Source organism: Squalius cephalus, assembly GCF_949319135.1.
Source record: "Squalius cephalus genome assembly, chromosome: 18".
In the NCBI taxonomy this organism is placed as follows: domain Eukaryota; kingdom Metazoa; phylum Chordata; class Actinopteri; order Cypriniformes; family Leuciscidae; genus Squalius; species Squalius cephalus.
In genome coordinates, this window is record NC_137139.1 from 35,917,146 (window position 1) to 35,936,134 (window position 18,989).

At 40.5% G+C, this 18,989-nt stretch overlaps 1 protein-coding gene across 1 annotated transcript; it reads right to left on the minus strand.

Annotated features, from left to right (window-relative positions):
• Positions 1–3,052: 3,052 nt before the first annotated feature.
• LOC307145295 (alpha-2,8-sialyltransferase 8E-like) lies at positions 3,053–18,390 on the minus strand. The gene is made up of 7 exons (XM_079848322.1): positions 18,243–18,390; positions 15,492–15,572; positions 15,322–15,408; positions 10,713–10,857; positions 10,233–10,345; positions 10,054–10,131; positions 3,053–4,953 (listed from the first exon to the last, which is right to left on the minus strand). The coding sequence occupies exons 1-7, from the start codon at positions 18,347–18,349 to the stop codon at positions 4,461–4,463; spliced, it is 1,104 nt and encodes a 367-aa protein (XP_079704448.1). The 5' UTR covers positions 18,350–18,390; the 3' UTR covers positions 3,053–4,460.
• Between the last annotated feature and the right edge of the window lie 599 nt (positions 18,391–18,989).

The following is an 18,989-nucleotide window of genomic DNA, read 5'->3' on the forward strand; positions in this document are numbered from 1 at the left end:
ACTATCCCTTTAATCTGGATCTGGGAACCACTAAGAGAAACTGATCAGAGGATCTCAGGGGCCTCACTGAGGAGTGCCAGTTCACTAATGTCTCCAGGTATTTTGGTGCCAACCCGTTCAAAGACTTAAAGACAAACAATAAATGTTTCGAAAATTCGATCCGGAAATGGACCGGCAGCCATCTGAGAGAAGATAAAATCGGAGTAATATGATCACGCTTTCGAGTGGCTGTCAGAAATCTCGCAGCTGCATTGTGAACTGTCTGTAGACGGGCTAGGGCTTTCTGGCTAACTCCCGTATAGTGAGTGTTACAGTAGTCCAGACGTGAAAAAATACTAGCATGAGTAACTGTCTCTAGGTCTCTGAAAGAAAGCAAAGGCTTCAGCTTCGGTAAAAGTTCTTGGACTACAAGAGTAGACATCGCCCGACCCAGGGAGCGTGCAGTGACTTTCGTCGCCCTTAGAGCGATGTCTGTCGTTGTGTGCAGTTCCTGCATTACGCAAAATACCCCACCAAGTGTTAGCAGTCTTAAGACACGACTAATGATCTTTGCAACGGAAGTGAATCAATCAAAACTAACTTAAGCTGGACAATAACTTTATTCTAGAGCTGCTGTAAAGCCAAAACAATTTCTGTTACTTTAATTTCCTATCATTGTAAAGATGCTTTGAAACAATCTATGTGCGCTATATAAATGAAGGTGACTTGACAACTGCATCACTACCGACCGCTCCAAGTCAAGTCAAGTCATCTTCATTTATATAGCGCTTTTAACAATGTAGATTGTTTCAAAGCAGCTTTACAGAGATAAACGTATAATTTAAGGTAACAGAGATTGTTTTGGCTTTATAGCAGAGTTAAGTTATTTTCCATCTAAAGTTAGTTTTGATTGATTTGCTTCCGTCGCAACGATCATTTGTTATTAAATTAGGGGTCGCTAAGACGACACCATTCTCTCTACACAGACTTTAAACGCGAACCTGTGAGAAATGCTGATGGCGTTCACATGCGCATTAAGAATTGGTTCTATAGTTATGTGCGTTTGAATATATGTGCTCAGGTTTGTAATTCCCTACAAACCAAGCCTAAACAAAGTACTGGTCTTTCCTTATAAATTTTGATACAGTTATTTTATTTTGTCACTTCGGGGTAGGTACCGAATTTCGCTCCACTGGGGAGATCTCCACGTAACCCTTGACTGCTCCACCATCGAGGGGTATTGAGGGGGGGGGGGGCACCAGACCGGTTTTGGACAGTTAAAGGTGCCCATCCATGATCTGGTAACCTCCAGATCCTCACGCTCTGAGTACCAGCACGACCCGCCCCAAGAAACCAATCATCCAGCCTTAAGGGTTCAGGACACGGTGGAGGGTTCCACTCGAGCTCAACGCTAGCGGCGGCCCATGAAAGCATAGCGGCTAACTCTGGGTCTGACCCGTGCAACGCTATGGTTCCCGAAGGGGGTAACGCAGCCGAATCTTCATCCCCAGAAGAGTCCAGCTCAGCCTCCGATGCAGCGATAGACATGCGTCATCGGGTGGAGCCCCAAAGGTAAGGACTGGTACCCCCGGGAGAGGCCAGCACGCTCCCTTGGAAGCCCCCATGGTTGCGGTGCGAAACTGGAGTGAGGAGGTGGTCTCATCGGGGAAGCCCTCACTGCTATCCCTCATATCACCAGTGCAATTAGCCGAAGTAGACTGAAGTGACCGGTGGCCACCAGATGCAGAACTAGATGTGGCAAAGGAACACCACCTTGAGAGATGTATTTGAGCCTCAATCTCAACACAGAGATTGTCATGTTCCCACAGTGAGAACATGCACATCCTCGAATGCTGCCTCAGCATGCTTAAGACCCAGACACGATCAATCAGCCAGAGGACTACCGCATCCAGAAACACACGGGCGGAATGACATCTTTAAAAAGAAAAAGGCAAAAGGCAAATATGCGATGCATCCCCTTCCGTATTTATACTCGCGCTACGGGGCAGAGCTTCGGATGCAAAACCAGTGCCAGTGTGCATTGGCTCGTTTAGTTAAACTCAAAGCGGATTGATCTCTCAAGCGAGATCCCAATAGGGTATATGTCGAACGTCGCATTACGAAACCGGAAAACAGAACGCATCGCTTCCGGTTCAGGTCTTTTGTATGTGCTTCTTGCATTTTTTTACTGTTTTACTCAAGATAACTTAAAAGGAGCGAGCAAAGATGATCATAACCAATGTCCCTCGCATGTGAAGATCGATATTTAAAAGTAAAAAAAAAAAAAAATCTTCACACTAACGTTTAGATATTTAAATAGAATAAAACGCCAATAACAAAGTGAGATAGGTAGGTTAGCTGATTACCTTAAAATTCCATAGATATCGGCGTCAGTTCATACGGCTGTTAACACTTTCTATGACAAGCGGATGCGATGAGACCAGGTTTCCGGTTTCGTCATGCGACGTTCGACATATTCCCTATTGACCGAAAGGGAACAAGCTTGTTTTATGGTTGCCACAGAGAGAGAGGGACTGAAACAGAGGAGATGTGATTCAGTGTTTATTTTCCTCCAGCTCGCATCTCTTGTGAAGGACAGTAGAGTTCACAGCAAAATTAATTTATAGCTTGATACGGGCCAGCAATAATCACGGGCATGTTCGGATTTCTGTCTTCCAAACCGCAGAGAAAACACTCTAGCTGGTCAAGAAAGAAAACAGGGAGAGGTTAAATTGTTATGAGTTGGTGGAGAATGCAGGAATGTGTTTGGATGGCGACCAAACCAAAAGATTCTAAGAAATATGGTTTTGAAAAACTTTTTGAAAATCATTTTCCAGAAGTGTCATTTCAATTACTTGTCATGTGGTGTAACCAAAGAATAACGTATTTTCAATAATCCTTGAATTCATGTTAGTGAACACTTCTTAATTATTATTAAGTTATTTTCTAAAATAAATTTAAATATATAACTCAAACACATTTAATAGACGCAAAAATATTCCATTTTTTTATTTTTTTATTAAATATATTTATTTACATGACTTTTCCTATGGAAATAAACAAAAATCCCTTATATGTTAACCCTGAGTCAGTAGCTAATCCAGATTTAACAAAATTAAAGTAACACCAATGTCTCACATAAAGAACAAAACAATATAAACTATGACCTGAATGATTTAGAGGAATAAGACCCCTGAATGAATTCTGCACACCTAAACAATGATAACATAAAAAGTATTTTATCTCATAAAAAAGGTTTTCATCATCATGAATTCTCTAAATGTTCCTCCCGGAACAGTATTGTTTGGTATAAAAGTCAACACTGATCTCCAAACATTCATTCTACTTGTTTCATGTTATTGCTGTACTCCAAATGCAGACAAAGCATCATCACAATACATCTCTGCTGATTGTGGTAAATATTCAAAATAATTATATTAATATTAAATAATAAAAATATTTCTCATTTTTAATCGCTTATCAATTCTTAAATCCTAAGAATCAATATTTTATTCAATGTCATTTTTAGAACATTGTAGTGCACCCATCCAATAAATCTCAAGTTCGCGCGGCTCTTGACTAAATTCCATTTCTTCCTTTTTGCTACTAGTTTCTAAATAATCATGACTGAAAATTAGAAGGAATGATAAAACGTATAGATCAACATACTAACGAATCATGTCTCACGTAATCGCTCAAACTGAGAAAGTAACTATATAATCTATACATGACAACTGCTCTCTCTGGGATAGATCACACATCTGAATGTTCACTGAACGTACTTGAATATATTATAAATACAGTATACTCTAAGTATAAATAAAATATAAGTTAAAACATTTTTTTTTTTTTAATAAATCTAAGTATAATAAATAAAAATATAAGTATTCTTTAAAAAATATGATGATATTTAATGCAAATTGATGACTTTAACAAATGCATATACTATATAGTACTAAAGTTGTATTAATGTTACTGTAGTATGAAGCAGGGCGGGCCGAGAGTCTGGGGCATTTTACGCAGCTGTTTTTATTTGCTTATATGCCACAGTCGCCACCCATTTCATTTTGTTGTTTATGTTTATTTTAACGATTAAAGTTATATTTTGTTACATTTACGTTTGATCACTTAAATTCACATTGTTTTATCTCATTCTAATGAAACAGCCCGCAAGTGCTGAATTACTACTCATACAGGTCACTTTATCTGACAAATTAAAATTGTGGGGTAACGCAGCGCTGTTTTACTTGGTCAAAACAATCATAATATAAATACATTTTTTAGTATTTTGAAAGTTGTTATGTTACTGCTGCTATGAGACACTTGTTGCACATTGCAGAAAGCTAGATCGGTACTAGAATATCATATTAATAAAAGCTGGATGACTTGTGTTTCTAAGTGGCATGCAATTAATTAAAAAAATATATTGTATGGTGGAGAAAATGCTGTATTACTGTTACTACAAATAAAGCTCTTTCTGATTATAAATGATTTTCTCGATCCGCCCCTGGTGAGGAGCAGGGCTGCAGGTGCAGTGTCAGCGCCCCCTGGCTGTGGAGCTGCAGTAGCCACACAAACTCTTCCGGCATCTTGTGCATGTTGGGGTGCGGGCGCTTCAGGTCATAATAATGGTATGGAATCGGCTGATCCTGCAGGTCGCTGTCGAACGGCCAGAATCCATAAACGTGAACATGCTCACACAGTTCCAGTGCAGTGCTGATTAAAAGGAATCCCGTGGAGAGGCGCACCTCCTGTAGGCCACGCCCCTTCCAGAACCGGTCCAGTGTCCGCAGGTAAGAGGGGCTGAAGAACACCACCGGCTGCTGAGGTCTGATTGGCTGGAGGACTTTGAGTGTTTTGATTGACGCTGCTGTGCAGAACGTGTAGGCGAAGGCAGGAATAATGAGGGAGGCGTTTCCGTACACACTGACCCGCTCCACCAACGGATCCGGATTCTTCTCCAGGTTTTTGTAACTACAGAAACACAGTTTTTAATAAACACTAATGACAGAACACTAGATGATCACATTTGTATACACCAGGGAAATATGTCTCTGTTTCCCATCTGTCAGTCACTAATACGTTATGTTGACTGACAAATGGGGTCTCACTTGGGAGCCCCTATCATCTCGGCCAATGGAATTGGTGACTGGAATTTGCATGTCAAGCCACTCCCCCTTACATATGGGTAAATAAGATGGCGGCCCACATCCACTCATTCAACCGATCTCTCTAGACTGGTGAAAAGGGCGCATTAAGCGGTGTTTCGCTAGCGCATTGCAGTGCAAAGGATAAGTGCAGCGATTTTCCACAGGGCCCTTCAGTCAAAAAGAGTATTTTTTTCCTAAAAGAGCAAATCGGACGACGAGTGTCTTTTTAAAGTTATGGTTACTGCCAATCTTGGATCTGCAAGTCTTAAACCAGGCCCTTCACAAGCACCCGTTCAAGATGTTAATGCAGAAACGCATTCTCATGTGCCTTAGTCCTCAAGACTGGTTCGTAGAAATTGACCAGAAGGACACGTACATTCACGTCTCGATTCTGCCTCGACACAGACCGCTTCATCAGTTTGGCTTCAAGGGTTGGGCATACTAGTACAAGGTCCTCCGCTTTGGCCTGTCCCTGTCTCCCCGCGTCTTTACCTAAGTCGTGGAGGCTGCCCTTGCCCAGCTAAGGGAAGTGGGCATTCGCATTTTAAACTATCTGGACTACTGGCTCATTCTAGCTCACTCTCGAGATCTGGGACCTAGTGCTCAGGCTCCTCAGCCATCTGGGGCTTCAGGTCAACTGGGAAAAGAATAAGCTCTCCCCCATGCACTGTATCTCTTTTCTCGGTATGGAGTTGGCGCTTCTCACCATTGCTCAATTGAAATGCCTGAGTATACATTCAGGGGAAAACAGCGGCTCCACTAAAACATTTCCAGAGGCTCATGGCATCCGCCGCCTCAGTAACGCTGCTCAGGTTGATGCCTATGAGACCGCTACAGCACTGGCTTCACAGCCAAGTCCTGAGATAGGCACTCCGTGTGACCATCACACTGATCTCTCTGTTCAGCCCTTGGTCAGACTTTGCCATTCTACGGACTGGAGTACCCTTAGAACAAGTGTCCAGGCATGTTGTTGTCACAATGCCTCCAGAACAGGCTGGGGCGCTGCATGTAATGGACACACAGCCACTGGCTTCTGAACGAGACCTCAACTGCATTGGCATATCCACTGCCTAGATTTGTCACCCTGGGCCAGTTTCGGTCGTTGCTTCTGAGCAAACACATGTTGGTCCGGACAGACAACACTGCGATGGTGGCGTATATCAACCGTCAAGGCGGTGGACGCTCAAGTCACCTGTCATAACTCGCCCGCCATCTCCTCCTCCGGAATTAGCAGTGTCTCATGTCCGCACCATTTATATTCCGGGCTAGCTCAATCGTGCGGCCGACTTAACGACTTAAAGAGAGCAGTTGCCACGAGGGCACATTCAACTTGCCAGAATCTGCGTCTCCAACACTCGTAACAGAGTGGTTGTGGTGCGATTTCCACAGGGACCCTGTTTGTCAGTCGACATAATGGGGATAGTTGTAATTAGTGGTCGACCGATATATCGACGAGGCCGATATATCGGCCGATATTTGGAATTTTTTAGATATCGGCATCGGCTGATAAATCTTTCTGTTTGGCCGATATATTTCAAAACAGTTTGTGACTGTGCATTAGCGCTTTTTTCCACTGACGCGAACAGAGCGAGCGTGAATGAACTGAATACACTCGCTCTGCTCCGCCCAGCACCGTAAGACAAGCCACTCAGAAGTGAAGCAGACATCTGACAGACACAGTAAATGACCATTCGCATTCGCTTTCTAACCTGACGCTACATTGTGTTACACACAAAAACACTCCGGCGTGCAGCAGAGTCTATTCAAACAGTACCGTGATATGTCAGATCCGCAGCCCAGCGGTAGCTCCAGTGGGGGTCACAGATGTGATATAAACGAATTCAAACAAAACGGAAAACATTTTACCTCCCAAACAGTCAAAAATCCTGTGACTGGCTGTTCCTCAGATACGCGCGTTGTTCTCGGGTTACATTTAAACTAGACGCTGTTTTCCCACGGACTCGCGTGCACGGAAAAGCTGGGTCGCGTGCATTACAGATCAGTTGGTCGCGTGAGGTGGATGAGAGGAGAACACTATGTAATAATATTACATTTGAAAATAAATCCTTGAAAATGTTATTCACTATCTACTGTATTTATTTATCCATGATTGGCGTAATATCGTGTGTAGTATACATTTTCATATGTTCATGTATGTAATGCAAATACATGTGACGGCTTGCAACGTTTTAAAGAAACAAACAAGCAAAACTAAACACATAAATCATTATTATTTAAATATACTTGAAGTAAAACAACCTTAAAAAAAGGTTGAACTATTTAAACTATTTTAAAGTAAATAGTGTAAATAAACTATGTGAGATTTATATTTTGTATTGTACATAAAATGTATGTAATCTCACATACTATTTTGTCATTAATTTAGGAATATTGTTTAGATTGGTTCATTAATGATAAATGTTATTTGTAACCTGCAGTAAGCAGCAGTAATTATTTATGTGACTGAAAAAATGACTTTAAATATTAAAGCAGACAAGAAGCTGCACTAAAACTTTATTTATTGAAGTGTTACCTTACCTTTTTGTTTACATTTTAATTTCTTAGTAAATATTTTTTATTGCAAAAAGAATTTTGCATAAATAGCATGTACAATAAATGTTCATTTAGTTTCACCAATATTCTTTATGTCTCTCATTTACTGTATTCACATGTATTGTATCGGCCTCATATCGGCCAATCGGCCAGATTGCTTTCTCAATATCGGCATCGGCATCGGCCATTAAAAATCCCATATCGGTCGACCACTAGTTGTAATAGATGGGGAACATCTTGGTTACTGACGTAACCCTCGTTCCTTGATGGAGGGAATGGAGATGTCCTCTTATGTCCCCCGTGCCACAACCCTGAACCACCCAGCTGAATGGCCTCCTCAGCAAAATCCTGAATGAGTGGATGTGATCCGCCATCTTATTTACCCATTTGTACGGGGAGTGGCTTGGCATGCAAATTCCACTTGCCAATTCCATTGGCCGTTTTTTTAAACTCAGAGATGATTGGGGCTCCCAAGTGAAACCACATTTGTCAGTCAACATAACGTCTCCAGTCTTCCTGTTTATTTGTTAGGCCCATCAATTTACGACAAAGTTTTATATGCTGACATTAATGGACAAGTAACAATAAACAATGTTTATAGCATTGAATAACCTTGTTTAATATTTCTACACACACAACTGTTGTTATTTTGAAAATGAATTAGTTTGTTAATATTAGATTATGCATTATGATTTACAAAAAAAACAATAGTACATTTATAAATGAATATTAATCAAGATTAATAAAATACTGCTCAGGTTACTTCATGATTCAAAAAAAAGAGAAATGCATTTTGCATAAAGTAAAAAATGTGCATTTTCGGACCATTAACGTAATCCCCGCAAAAATTGTTTAGGACACAATAAGTCACAGATCGGTTTACCAATGTTTCCATTTTCATGCATTGTTTCTTTTGTTTTATAACCTGAAGGATCAGTCAAATCATAACCAGAGAGTATAAATTATATTTAACCAGAATACATCTTTAAGAAATACACAATACAGTCTAAAAAGGACCTGAATGTAGTTAATTAAATCTGAATTATTTTCATTTGGACATCAAGAATATAGAGATGCCAGTATTGGCCAATTAATGTGTTTTTTATCAAAGGGGACATATCATGCTAAATCCACTTTTTTAGCCCTTAAATGCATTTTGTTGTATATTTGGAGTGTTTATAAGTACAGAAAAGTTGAAATTATTCTCTTCAGGTGCTTCGTTGATATCTTTATATTCTGTTTTGGCCTTATTTTTCAACCTGTTCAGATTTTTCTGTTATCTATGACGTTTTGTGAACTATTACGTCACAGTATTTGCAGCGGAACTGCCAAATAAGGACATTGACTTCCAGCCCAACACTTCGAGCAATCCGCCATTTTTATTTCTCGCTGCAATTTTGTAGTCCAAGCTAAAAGATGCAGAAGGTACGAGAGGGTAAGTTAAAATGTTCGGTTGTTGGATGTAGTAACCCACACGCTTCATTACACCGTCTAATGTAGACGAACTGCCGCGCTTGTGGCGCATGTTTAACTGAAAGAACGAGCAGAGAGAGAGAGACCCGGTCGCGCGCACGCACTTTCTCTCTCTTCGGAGCCCGGCGAAAGTGTAAACAAGACTTCACCGTCTCCAAACTAGACGCTGTCTTGCTCTCTCTCCCTCGCACATATTAATCAAAATAAATCGACACGGTGGTAAAAGGTCGGAAGACCAAAGTTTCATGTGTAAATACAGTAACACACCATTGCGATACATCCATATGAAGACGTTGTTCTGCAGGTTCGTCGTCTTCATTTTCATCTCGCTCCGGCTCCGACTCTGGCTCGAACATGTAAGGCTGGCTGGACAAGTCTTCCGTTGTTGACATTTTGTTAATAACGTGTGAATAAAAAGTTTCTGTGCCGCTAGATAATCGTATCTCTGCCATCAAACTACAAAAATGGCCGAACGGGGTGGAGTTGAACCGAGTGTCACCTGGAGAGGGGGCGGGGTATGAAGTGTCTCAATTGTATTTAAAGAGACCGCACCAAAATGAGTTGCTCTCAGACGCACATCAGAAAAGGGGTAGAAAAGGGGCCTGTGGAGCTATAATAATGAGGAATTCAGACCCAAGCATTGCAGTTCCACTTTATATAGACTACAAATGTATGATTTATATGTTAAAAGGAACGATTTAAAAGCATGATATGTCTCCTTTAAAGCGGTAGTTAGAATTTTATTTAGAAATAGCAATCAATAAAAAAAGATTCTGAGGGCTTAAAATTAACCTGAAAAGTCTTCATTTAAATGATCATCAAAGCTGTGTTTTTATTGGTGTGTGTGTGTGTGTGTGTGTGTGTGTGTGTGTGTGTGTGTGTGTGTGTGAACACTGACTGAAGCTGACTGGGGTTGATGGTTATCAGGTCCGTCTTCAGTCCAACATCACTGTCATTAACTGTTGCCAAATTAAACCTGAAAGAGAGAGAAAACCTCATATTAACAGGAAGGATGGATGAATACTGATGGATGTGTTGTGGTCATTGTGGGAGCAAGGAATGATGGGATGTGTTTACCGTATAACAAAGTCTGCATTGTCAATCTCATGTCCACAGCTGCTGTTTTTCAAAATCCCACCGCTGCCGATCACAGCACACCGACCCAGACGCCGACCGGACCAGGGGAAGTCCTGCACACACACACACACACTTGAATATGTGGTTTATGGAAACTTTCCATAAGCATAATGATATTTATACTGTACAAACTGTATATTCTCTCCCTTTACACTAACCCAACCCCTACACATACCCATTAAACAAAAATTTCTGCAATTTTTTATTAAAAAACAAAACAAAACAAAAAAACTGTTACTATGATTTTAACGCCATTTGGGTTACAAGGACACAGGTAGTGTCCTCATAAACCATGGTTACATTTTTATACCACATATTTGGGTCCTCATTAACCATACATACAAGAACACACACACACACACACACACACACTCTCTCTCTCTCACTCACTCACACTCACAGACAGACAGAGACACACACCTCAGGCAGCATACTGTGAAGTGCTGCATTCATTTTGTATGTTTTTGTTGTGCTTGTTTCATATTGGATGGATTGATTGATGGCTGTGTTGCTTTTGGTGAGAATGAATGATCCTGTGGCGTTACAACAAAACTGCAGCCGGATTCTGTCATAGATACACAGAGAGAGAAAGAGAAGAGTTTATGAGGATTCATTTTACATAATCATCTCTGTTAAAATGACCCACTTCAGTATGCTACGATTTATTGTTTGAACAGTTTTACCAGCTTGTCTCTTTAAACACTATTTAAACATTATGTTTGATTTTGCCAGATCGGTTCAAAACCATTTCACCTGTACTCAAACAATGCTTTCAGATCATACACACATCAGTCAATATATAAACACTACAGATCATTCATTAGACTCTACATAAAAAAAATGGAGAACAGCATCCATAGGTTACAGTAAATAATCGTAATCTAATATCATATATAGTAATTGCAAATAGTAAGGAGAAAATATTGTGTACTGTATGATTGTTACGTGCTGCTAAGTATAATCCAAGGAGCGAAGAACGGGACATGGTATGAATAACTAGATACATTTAATTAACACAAGGAGCAAGAGCATACATACAAACAACTAGCATCACATTAAATACTGGACAAGGAATTTAGGAAAACTCAGGGCTTATATACACAGGGAAAACAAAATGAGCTAAATGAAACGCAGGTGAAACTAATTAATAACTTTGGGAGCAAACTGGCTCTCACTAGAAAACTAGGTCAATTAACAATGACAGGGAACACAGGCAAACAGGACTACGTTACATTAGTCCCTACTCCCGGAAGACACATCATAACACCATAACAGTGCAGCTGAGGAGGGAGGGTGGCGACTGTGGAGGAGGACTATAGCAGGTGAAGAGCAGGAAATCTGGGAAATAACAGAGGGAGAGATCAGGGTGGCAATGATGGTGAGAGGAGCCAGGAGCAGATAAGTGGGGAGCCAGAGCACAGTCAGGACACTGGCCCACAGTAGCATAGAGGGAGGGAGGAGCCATGGTGGAGGCTTGGCTGTTGACACTAAGAGGACGATGGACAGAGATGGAGCCGATGGAAGTGAAGCCCTACGTGCAGACAAAAAGCCAGCGAGAACGGACAACACAGATGGTCCTAGAGGCTGAGCCGCAGTGAAGAGCATCAGAAGTGGATCCAGGGCATCTAAAGGACTAAGGTGGAGCCGTTGGGACTGAGGGCTGAGGTGGAGCCGGAGGGAAGGCGGAGCCAGATGGAGCCGAAAGGGTGAAGAGACGGAGTTCAGCAGATGGCTTGGGAGCCCATGGTGCAGGCAGGACGACATCTGACCAAGGCGGAGCCAGAAACGGAGGGACAAGGGAGCCCGGTGGAGCCACAAGGACGATGGAGTCTGGTGGAGCCGAGGGAGGGAAGAGCCCAGGTGGAGTTGACAGGCTGAGGTGGAGTAAAGCGATTAGTGGCTGGAGGCGGAGCCGGGTGATCCACTTGCCTGGGTGACGCTGGGGCAAATCCACACAGTGGAGTGGTGTCAGAGGAGGAGCCGCGGGGCTGAAGGGAACCAGCGGAGGCGAGGCTGAGGAACTGGCTATTATAGGAAGAGGCAGCGGGAGAGGGAGGCTGCACATGAACTCTGGAGACACAGGAGACTTCGAGCTGGGTGGAACAAGCGGAGACACAACAGACTGGGCAGGGACGGGAGAATCGAGACATCCTCATCCAAATCATCCTAAAACTGTCCAGAGGCCAGGCACAACTAATCCTCAGTGGCAGGTGGCAGAATCAGAATCAGTTTTATTCGCCAAGTGTGTACAAACACTGTTATAGAAGTGCACAGAACCGACTCAATAACAGATGAGTAAAACTGTGTCATCTGTGCCTTTGGCAGGTTGAACTTCTTCTGTTGATGAAAGAAATGCAACCCCTGCAGGGCCTTTTTCACAATGGAATCAATGTGATTGTCCCACTTCAGGTCCTGAGAGATGATGGTGCCCAGGAACCTGGATAACTCCACTGCAGCCACAGTGTGCTCATGGTGGTGAGTGGGGGGAGTGCTGGGTGTTTCTCCTGAAGTCCACTATCATCTCCACTGTTTTGAGCGTGATCAGCTCCAGATTGTAATGACTGCTCCAGACAGCCAGTTGTCCAGTATCCTGTCTGTATGCAGACTCATCAATGTTGTGGATGAGAATATGTTGTCGACTGTTTTGTGGGCGGGACTTCCCTTCATGCCTTCTTACTCCACAAGCAACCCCACATGGATGGACGATGTAGCCGACTCATGCACCTGGTCAGACGTCTCTTGTGCATGGGCTCCGGGACGAAGAAGGCCTTCAGCATTGGCTCGGGCTCATGCTCCGTGGCGGACATGAATTCGAATTTTTTTTATTACAGTACTGTGATTGACAGTATACTGTCTTGTATTGCTAAACCAAGTTCCTGTTCAATTCTTTGGATATTTGAACTTTTCTTTTCTAATGCTTTTCATCTACTGCAAGATCTCTTTACAGTAGTGTAATAAAAATAAACTTTTGGTTGAATATCTGCACGCCGCTATTTGTTGTATACTGTATTAGACATTGAGCTGTAGAATGATTCCTGCTTGCCAAACGAAGGTTTATATAACAGTGTTTTAGTCCAACGCTGTGGTACAACGAGCACACTCGGGCCCTTAAGACAGCAGCCAGAAAAATGGAGCACAACTGGAAGAAAACAAAAAAAGTATTTTTTCGCATTTCATTGATAGAGAGCACGATTACGTACAGAAAGGCCTTAAAAGCTGCTAGATCTGCTTATTTTTCAACCCTCTTAGAAGAAAACAAACAGAACCCTAGGTATTTATTTGAAAAGTGTATTAAAACAGTGTTTAAAACAGTATTTATAAACAGCGTCTAAATTAACGAGAAATAAAGCTTCAATCCCAGACGTTTCCAAGCAGCACAGCAGTAATGACTTTATAAACTTCTTTACTTACAAGATTCATAATATTGGAGAAAAAATTATAACTATGCAACCGTCTACTACAGTATTGCATCAGGCAGTGCATTGTAGTCTCCCTGAGGAAAAATTCCATTCATTCATTGCTATAGAAGAGAAAGAATTGTCTAAACTCGTTAAATCATCTAAACCGACAACATGTATGTTAGACCCTATACCGACTAAGCTACTGAAAGAGATGCTTCCAGAGGTCATAGATCCTCTTCTTAATATCATTAATTCATCTTTGTCATTAGGAAACATACCAAAAACTTTTAAAGCTGGCTATTATTAAACCTCTTATTAAAAAAACGCAATTTGATCCTACAGAATTAGTCAATTACAGGCCGATCTCGAATCTACCTTTTCTGTCAAAATTAATAGAAAAGGCAGCATGGTAAGAAATGATATCTGCGAGGATTTCCAGTCAGGATTTAGACTGTACCATAGTACTGAGACTGCACTCGTTAGAGTCACAAATGATTTGCTCTTATCAACCGATCGTGGTTGTGTCTCTCTATTAGTGTTACTCGATCTTAGTGCTGCATTTGATACTATTGATCACAACATTCTTTTAAATAGACTCGAAAATTATGCTGGCATTAGTGGAATTGCATTAGCATGGTTTAAATCATACTTATCTGACCATTGTCAGTTTATAGCAGTGAATGAAGTGATGTCTTATCGATCACAAGTTCAGTATGGCGTACCACAAGGCTCAGTACTAGGACCGCTGCTGTTCACTCTGTACATGCTACCCTTAGGAGATATCATTAGGAAGCATGGCATTAGTTTTCACTGTTATGCTGATGATACTCAGCTCTATATTTCTTCACGCCCTGACAAAACTTTTCAATTAAATTTTTTTTTACGGAATGCATAGCTGATATAAAAAACTGGATGACTAGTAATTTCCTACTACTTAATTCTGAAAAAAAACAGATTCTAACTATCGGACAAAAAAACGTCCTCATGTCATTACCTAGAATACTGTCTAACACTTGATGGCTGCTCTGTCAAGTCTTCGTTGTTGGTTAGGGACCTGGGGGTGTGTGTGTGTGTGGGTGTGTGGTGTGCTCTTTGATACCAATCATTCATTTGAAAGTCAAGTGTCTAGTATCTGTAAAACCGCATTCTTCCATCTTAAAAATATATCTAAATTACGACATACAGTACAGTATGCTTTCAATGACAAATGCGGAACAGTTAGTTCATGCATTCATGACATCAAGGCTAGATTATTGTAATGCTCTTCCCATAAATCCTGATGTACTCGTTGCATCATAAGAAGAATGGCGTCTACACTAATATCAGTCTCTCTGTTTATCCCAATGTACCGCAGTCCGCCAGATTCAGGGCGTATCCGGATCTGATGAAGGCGCCTGGACACGACAACAACACAGTCCTGAAGTGTCAACTAGTCTCTCCCCTGTGAAGGCCCCTTCTACGTCCCTTTACCTCAGTACAGATAAAACGTTAACAAAATGATTCCAGTTCACATGGATACGTGGAAGCGAGCAACAGAAGGCAGCGTGAGAAGGCAACAACTGTTGGCGCAATTGACCTGATGACCTGCCAAATGCATAAGCATGAATGTAAAGATGATAAAGACACACCTGTTTAGCTCCCGCTCAGTTTTGTTTGATTTGTACGGGCAGCTCATGAAATCTGACAGCTCCTGCGTGAACTTCTTGAGTTTTATACTGAGAGGGAAACAAAGGCATTTAATTAAATGGTCAGTTCTCTGAAATATCAGGATCGCTGGTTGATCTTCATTCTCACGCACCTTTTGGCCGGTTTGATAATGGAAAACTTGCGTCTGAGTTTTGTGCAGCGCAGCTTCTGAAGCGCCTCTGTCATCGCATCTCTGAAAGAAAAAGAGCAAATGTAAATTTTTTGCTGCTCATTAACTTTCCTCTAAATGATCAACATGATCAAAAGTGCCGAAAAACCTGTTGCACACAATCTATTACATTCTTGTTGCGCCTGTAGGTTCAGTCTTATGGGTTCCTCCTCACTCTTAAAAATAAAGGTTTCACATATACCTATTTACTTTCAGCAAAGAACCCTATTCTTTTTAATTAACTTTTGGCTGGCTATCAAGGGTTCTTAATGTTTCAATACCAGTTTTTTTCTAAAGAACTATAAGAGAATCAAAAGTTCTTCGGAAATGTACAGGATTCTACAGGATTTCCTATGACACCAGACCCCTTTTTGTTTCTATTTTGGTCTTTTTTTATTAATAATAAATAATCAATTTATTCACTCTTTTTGCTCTCTTTGAGCATCGGCCTGAACATTTAATTTCCCACTTAAACTGTCGGAAATCTTGAATGCTTTAGATTTTTTGATTTTTTTTTTTTTATTGATTTTTTTTTAATAGGTTTTTTGCCAAAACCATTTATCATTTACTGTTTCGTACCATTCCAATGAAGTAAAAAATTCTAAGAAATAAATAATAAAAATAAAATAAAAAATGACCGGAGAGCACCAGAGGGTTAAGGGTTGAACAGTTCTTGAAGAGCAGGATGCACAATTTCTGCTAGAACATGCCAATGATAAAACATATTATAACCCTAAATTATCAATGAAATCAGATGATTGCTCGATTGGAATATTGATTTAGTACTTGTGTACATTTCAGCAAGACTTCTCCTAATGTTGAACACAATGCTCAAAAACATCAATGCACTAAAACCAGCCGCTGATGAACATCTCTGTAGCTACTGTGATGTATTTCTTTAATTAATCAACTTTAATTAATCAACTAACATTTGTTTTTCCTGCAGGAACAACATTCATATGCTTTTAAATGTTTCCAAACTCTTTGGGGAAAACTTGAGACTTTGAGTGTGTGTGTGTGTGTGTGTGTGTGTGTGTGTGTGTGTGTGTGTGTGTGTGTGTGTGTGTGTATAAATAACAAATAGGGGAAGTGAAACTAGACAGATGACTAGTTCTCAAAACCTTGTGATAATGAATCACAGAAACAGAGTTTGCTTGTGCCAGTGACACAGAGGGAAAAGGTTGGGGCTTTTGAACCAAATGAACCAATCATATTAAAGGTGACATGTTAGTCACTATAATCTTATTTGTTTTCTCAATTCTATAAAAACTGTTGTATTCGTGTTTTCTGGTGGGATTCTCAATGGAATTTGTCTGAGATCCTTCGGCCTTGCTTCTTGGGAGAGATTCCCTGAGAACTGCTCGGGAAGATCTCCTGGCCGTGATTAAAGCATTTAAAGACATTTGCAGAAGTCTGTTTGTCCATTATTCCTGCACAGGAAGCTAGTTTAGGAAGGAAGCTAGTTTAGGAAGTAAGCTAGTTTAGGAAGGAAGCTAGTTTAGGAAGGAAGCTAGTTTAGAAGGTAAGCTAGTTTAGGAAGTAAGCTAGTTTAGGAAGGAAGCTAGTTAAGGGGAACATGTTAGTTAGGTGACTATTATTGAACGGGGACGCCGATTTGTAGACGAGACCCAGATAGTTAGGTTTAGGGAAAAATCTACCACACTACACTTTCACCAGTTTCATCCACACAAACATTCCATCTGAACAGAAAACAAGGTATTTGATACATTAGCACTCAGATCTACTAATAAATCAATACAAGAATTTATTTATTTTTTCCATCGCAAAATGTAATTATATTATTGCCAGGTCTTTTAATACACTACAAGTATGTCCAACTTACATAGCATACATAGACGACAGCAAATGTCAACTCCGCGATTAAACAACGTCACAAAATGTACCGTGACTATATTATCGTCCAGCTCTAATCTGATAAACGCTACAATAAGCCATTATATAGCCATACAATAAGATATTAAGATGTTACAAACATTTTCTGGAATTACTTATTTGAAGCACAATAGAGTGAAACAAATAACAAATATAAAACATTTCTATTCTGATTAGAATTATAATGACGTTTCCATCTAAACTAATGACATTTAACTATCACTTGTGTTAACTACAGTTAAATCGGATCAAATGCATTAATATTATGAACAGCAGCTATGCTAATTATTTCCCATCTGCTTTTCTGTTGTTATCTCGGGACGCTAGTAAATAGAGTTCGTCAGCTCCAGTTTGTATCCAGCCTCTCATGGAGACTTCAGATGCCCCAACACCCGTGAAGAGGCGACTCGACGCCAGCGATGTTATGCCCTAAATTAATACATGATTAACTAACTTTATTTTTCTATGTACATTTCTAAAATGCACTTTCTGTAAAGCTGCTTTGAAACAACAATATGTATTGTGAAAAGCGCTATACATATAAATTTGAATTTGAATTGAATTGTGTGTTTCTTAGACTCCTCAGAAAACAATTTAACTACTTCATGACAGCATGCACAATATCATACTCTAGTCATCAGTTAGAATCAAATAAATAAAAAAACGTACTTTTTAAGACGCAAATCTTAAACTAGTCATAGACTTTCGCTACTTAAAAAATCAGCAACACGGAGCCCGATTTGAATTCATTTAAATAGTATTTATTGAATTATAATGAAACATTGATATAAAAGCGCTCACCTGGACGAGTGTGTGTCGGGTATGTAGTAAAACACCACACACACAGCCTGAAAGATGACCAGGACCGTCAGCAGTGTGAAGATCCACTGGAGAGACCCCGATGCCATCAAATAGTTTGTGAGTGAGTGTGTGTGAGTGCGAGAGAGAGAGAGAGAGAGAGAGAGAGAGAGAGAGAGAGAGAGAGAGAGAGAGAGAGAGAGAGAGAGAGAGAGAGCGAGCGAGCGTGATTCAGGGGTTAAAGGCTATAAACACACACACACACAACTCGTCTCCGCCCCACTCAAAGTCGCTCTTCTCCTCTAAAATGGTCATAATGATTTTAAACCCGATATTAACTTGTAATTTGCGTTGCAATTTTGTCAAGGGAAGATGCGATTTTTTTTTTTTTTTTTTTGTAGGCTAATGTGTTTGACTGTGGGATTGCCTTTGTCCAGAACGGTGTTTCGTAATCGATTCCAAATAAAACAAAGATTATTGGAAAACACTGTACAAGAAAATGTCAATTCAATGTTACTTTTTTGTAATTATTTGTGAAATTAACTATTGAGTGAAAATTGTTGCAAAGTAAATCCTACACCAGTTTTTTTTTTATCTTCTTCTCTCTCTCAGTAAACGTGCTATTATAATTAGCCTAGCCTACATTAGGAAGCATATAGCACACATTTCCCCTTTAGCTCTTTACTTATCATCTCGGGTGTTTCGGTCGGATGGGAAAACAAGCTTGTTTAATTGTCACACAGAGAGAGG

Coding starts and splice junctions, on each gene's coding strand:
- LOC307145295 (XM_079848322.1), bottom strand. CDS start 18,349: ATGGCATCGGGGTCTCTCCAGTGGATCTTCACACTGCTGACGGTCCTG. Junction 10,132..10,232: donor AATGCAGACTTTGTTATACG/GTAAACACATCC, acceptor TCTCTCTTTCAG/GTTTAATTTGGCAACAGTTA. Junction 4,954..10,053: donor ATCAACCCCAGTCAGCTTCA/GTCAGTGTTCAC, acceptor GTGTTTCTGTAG/TTACAAAAACCTGGAGAAGA.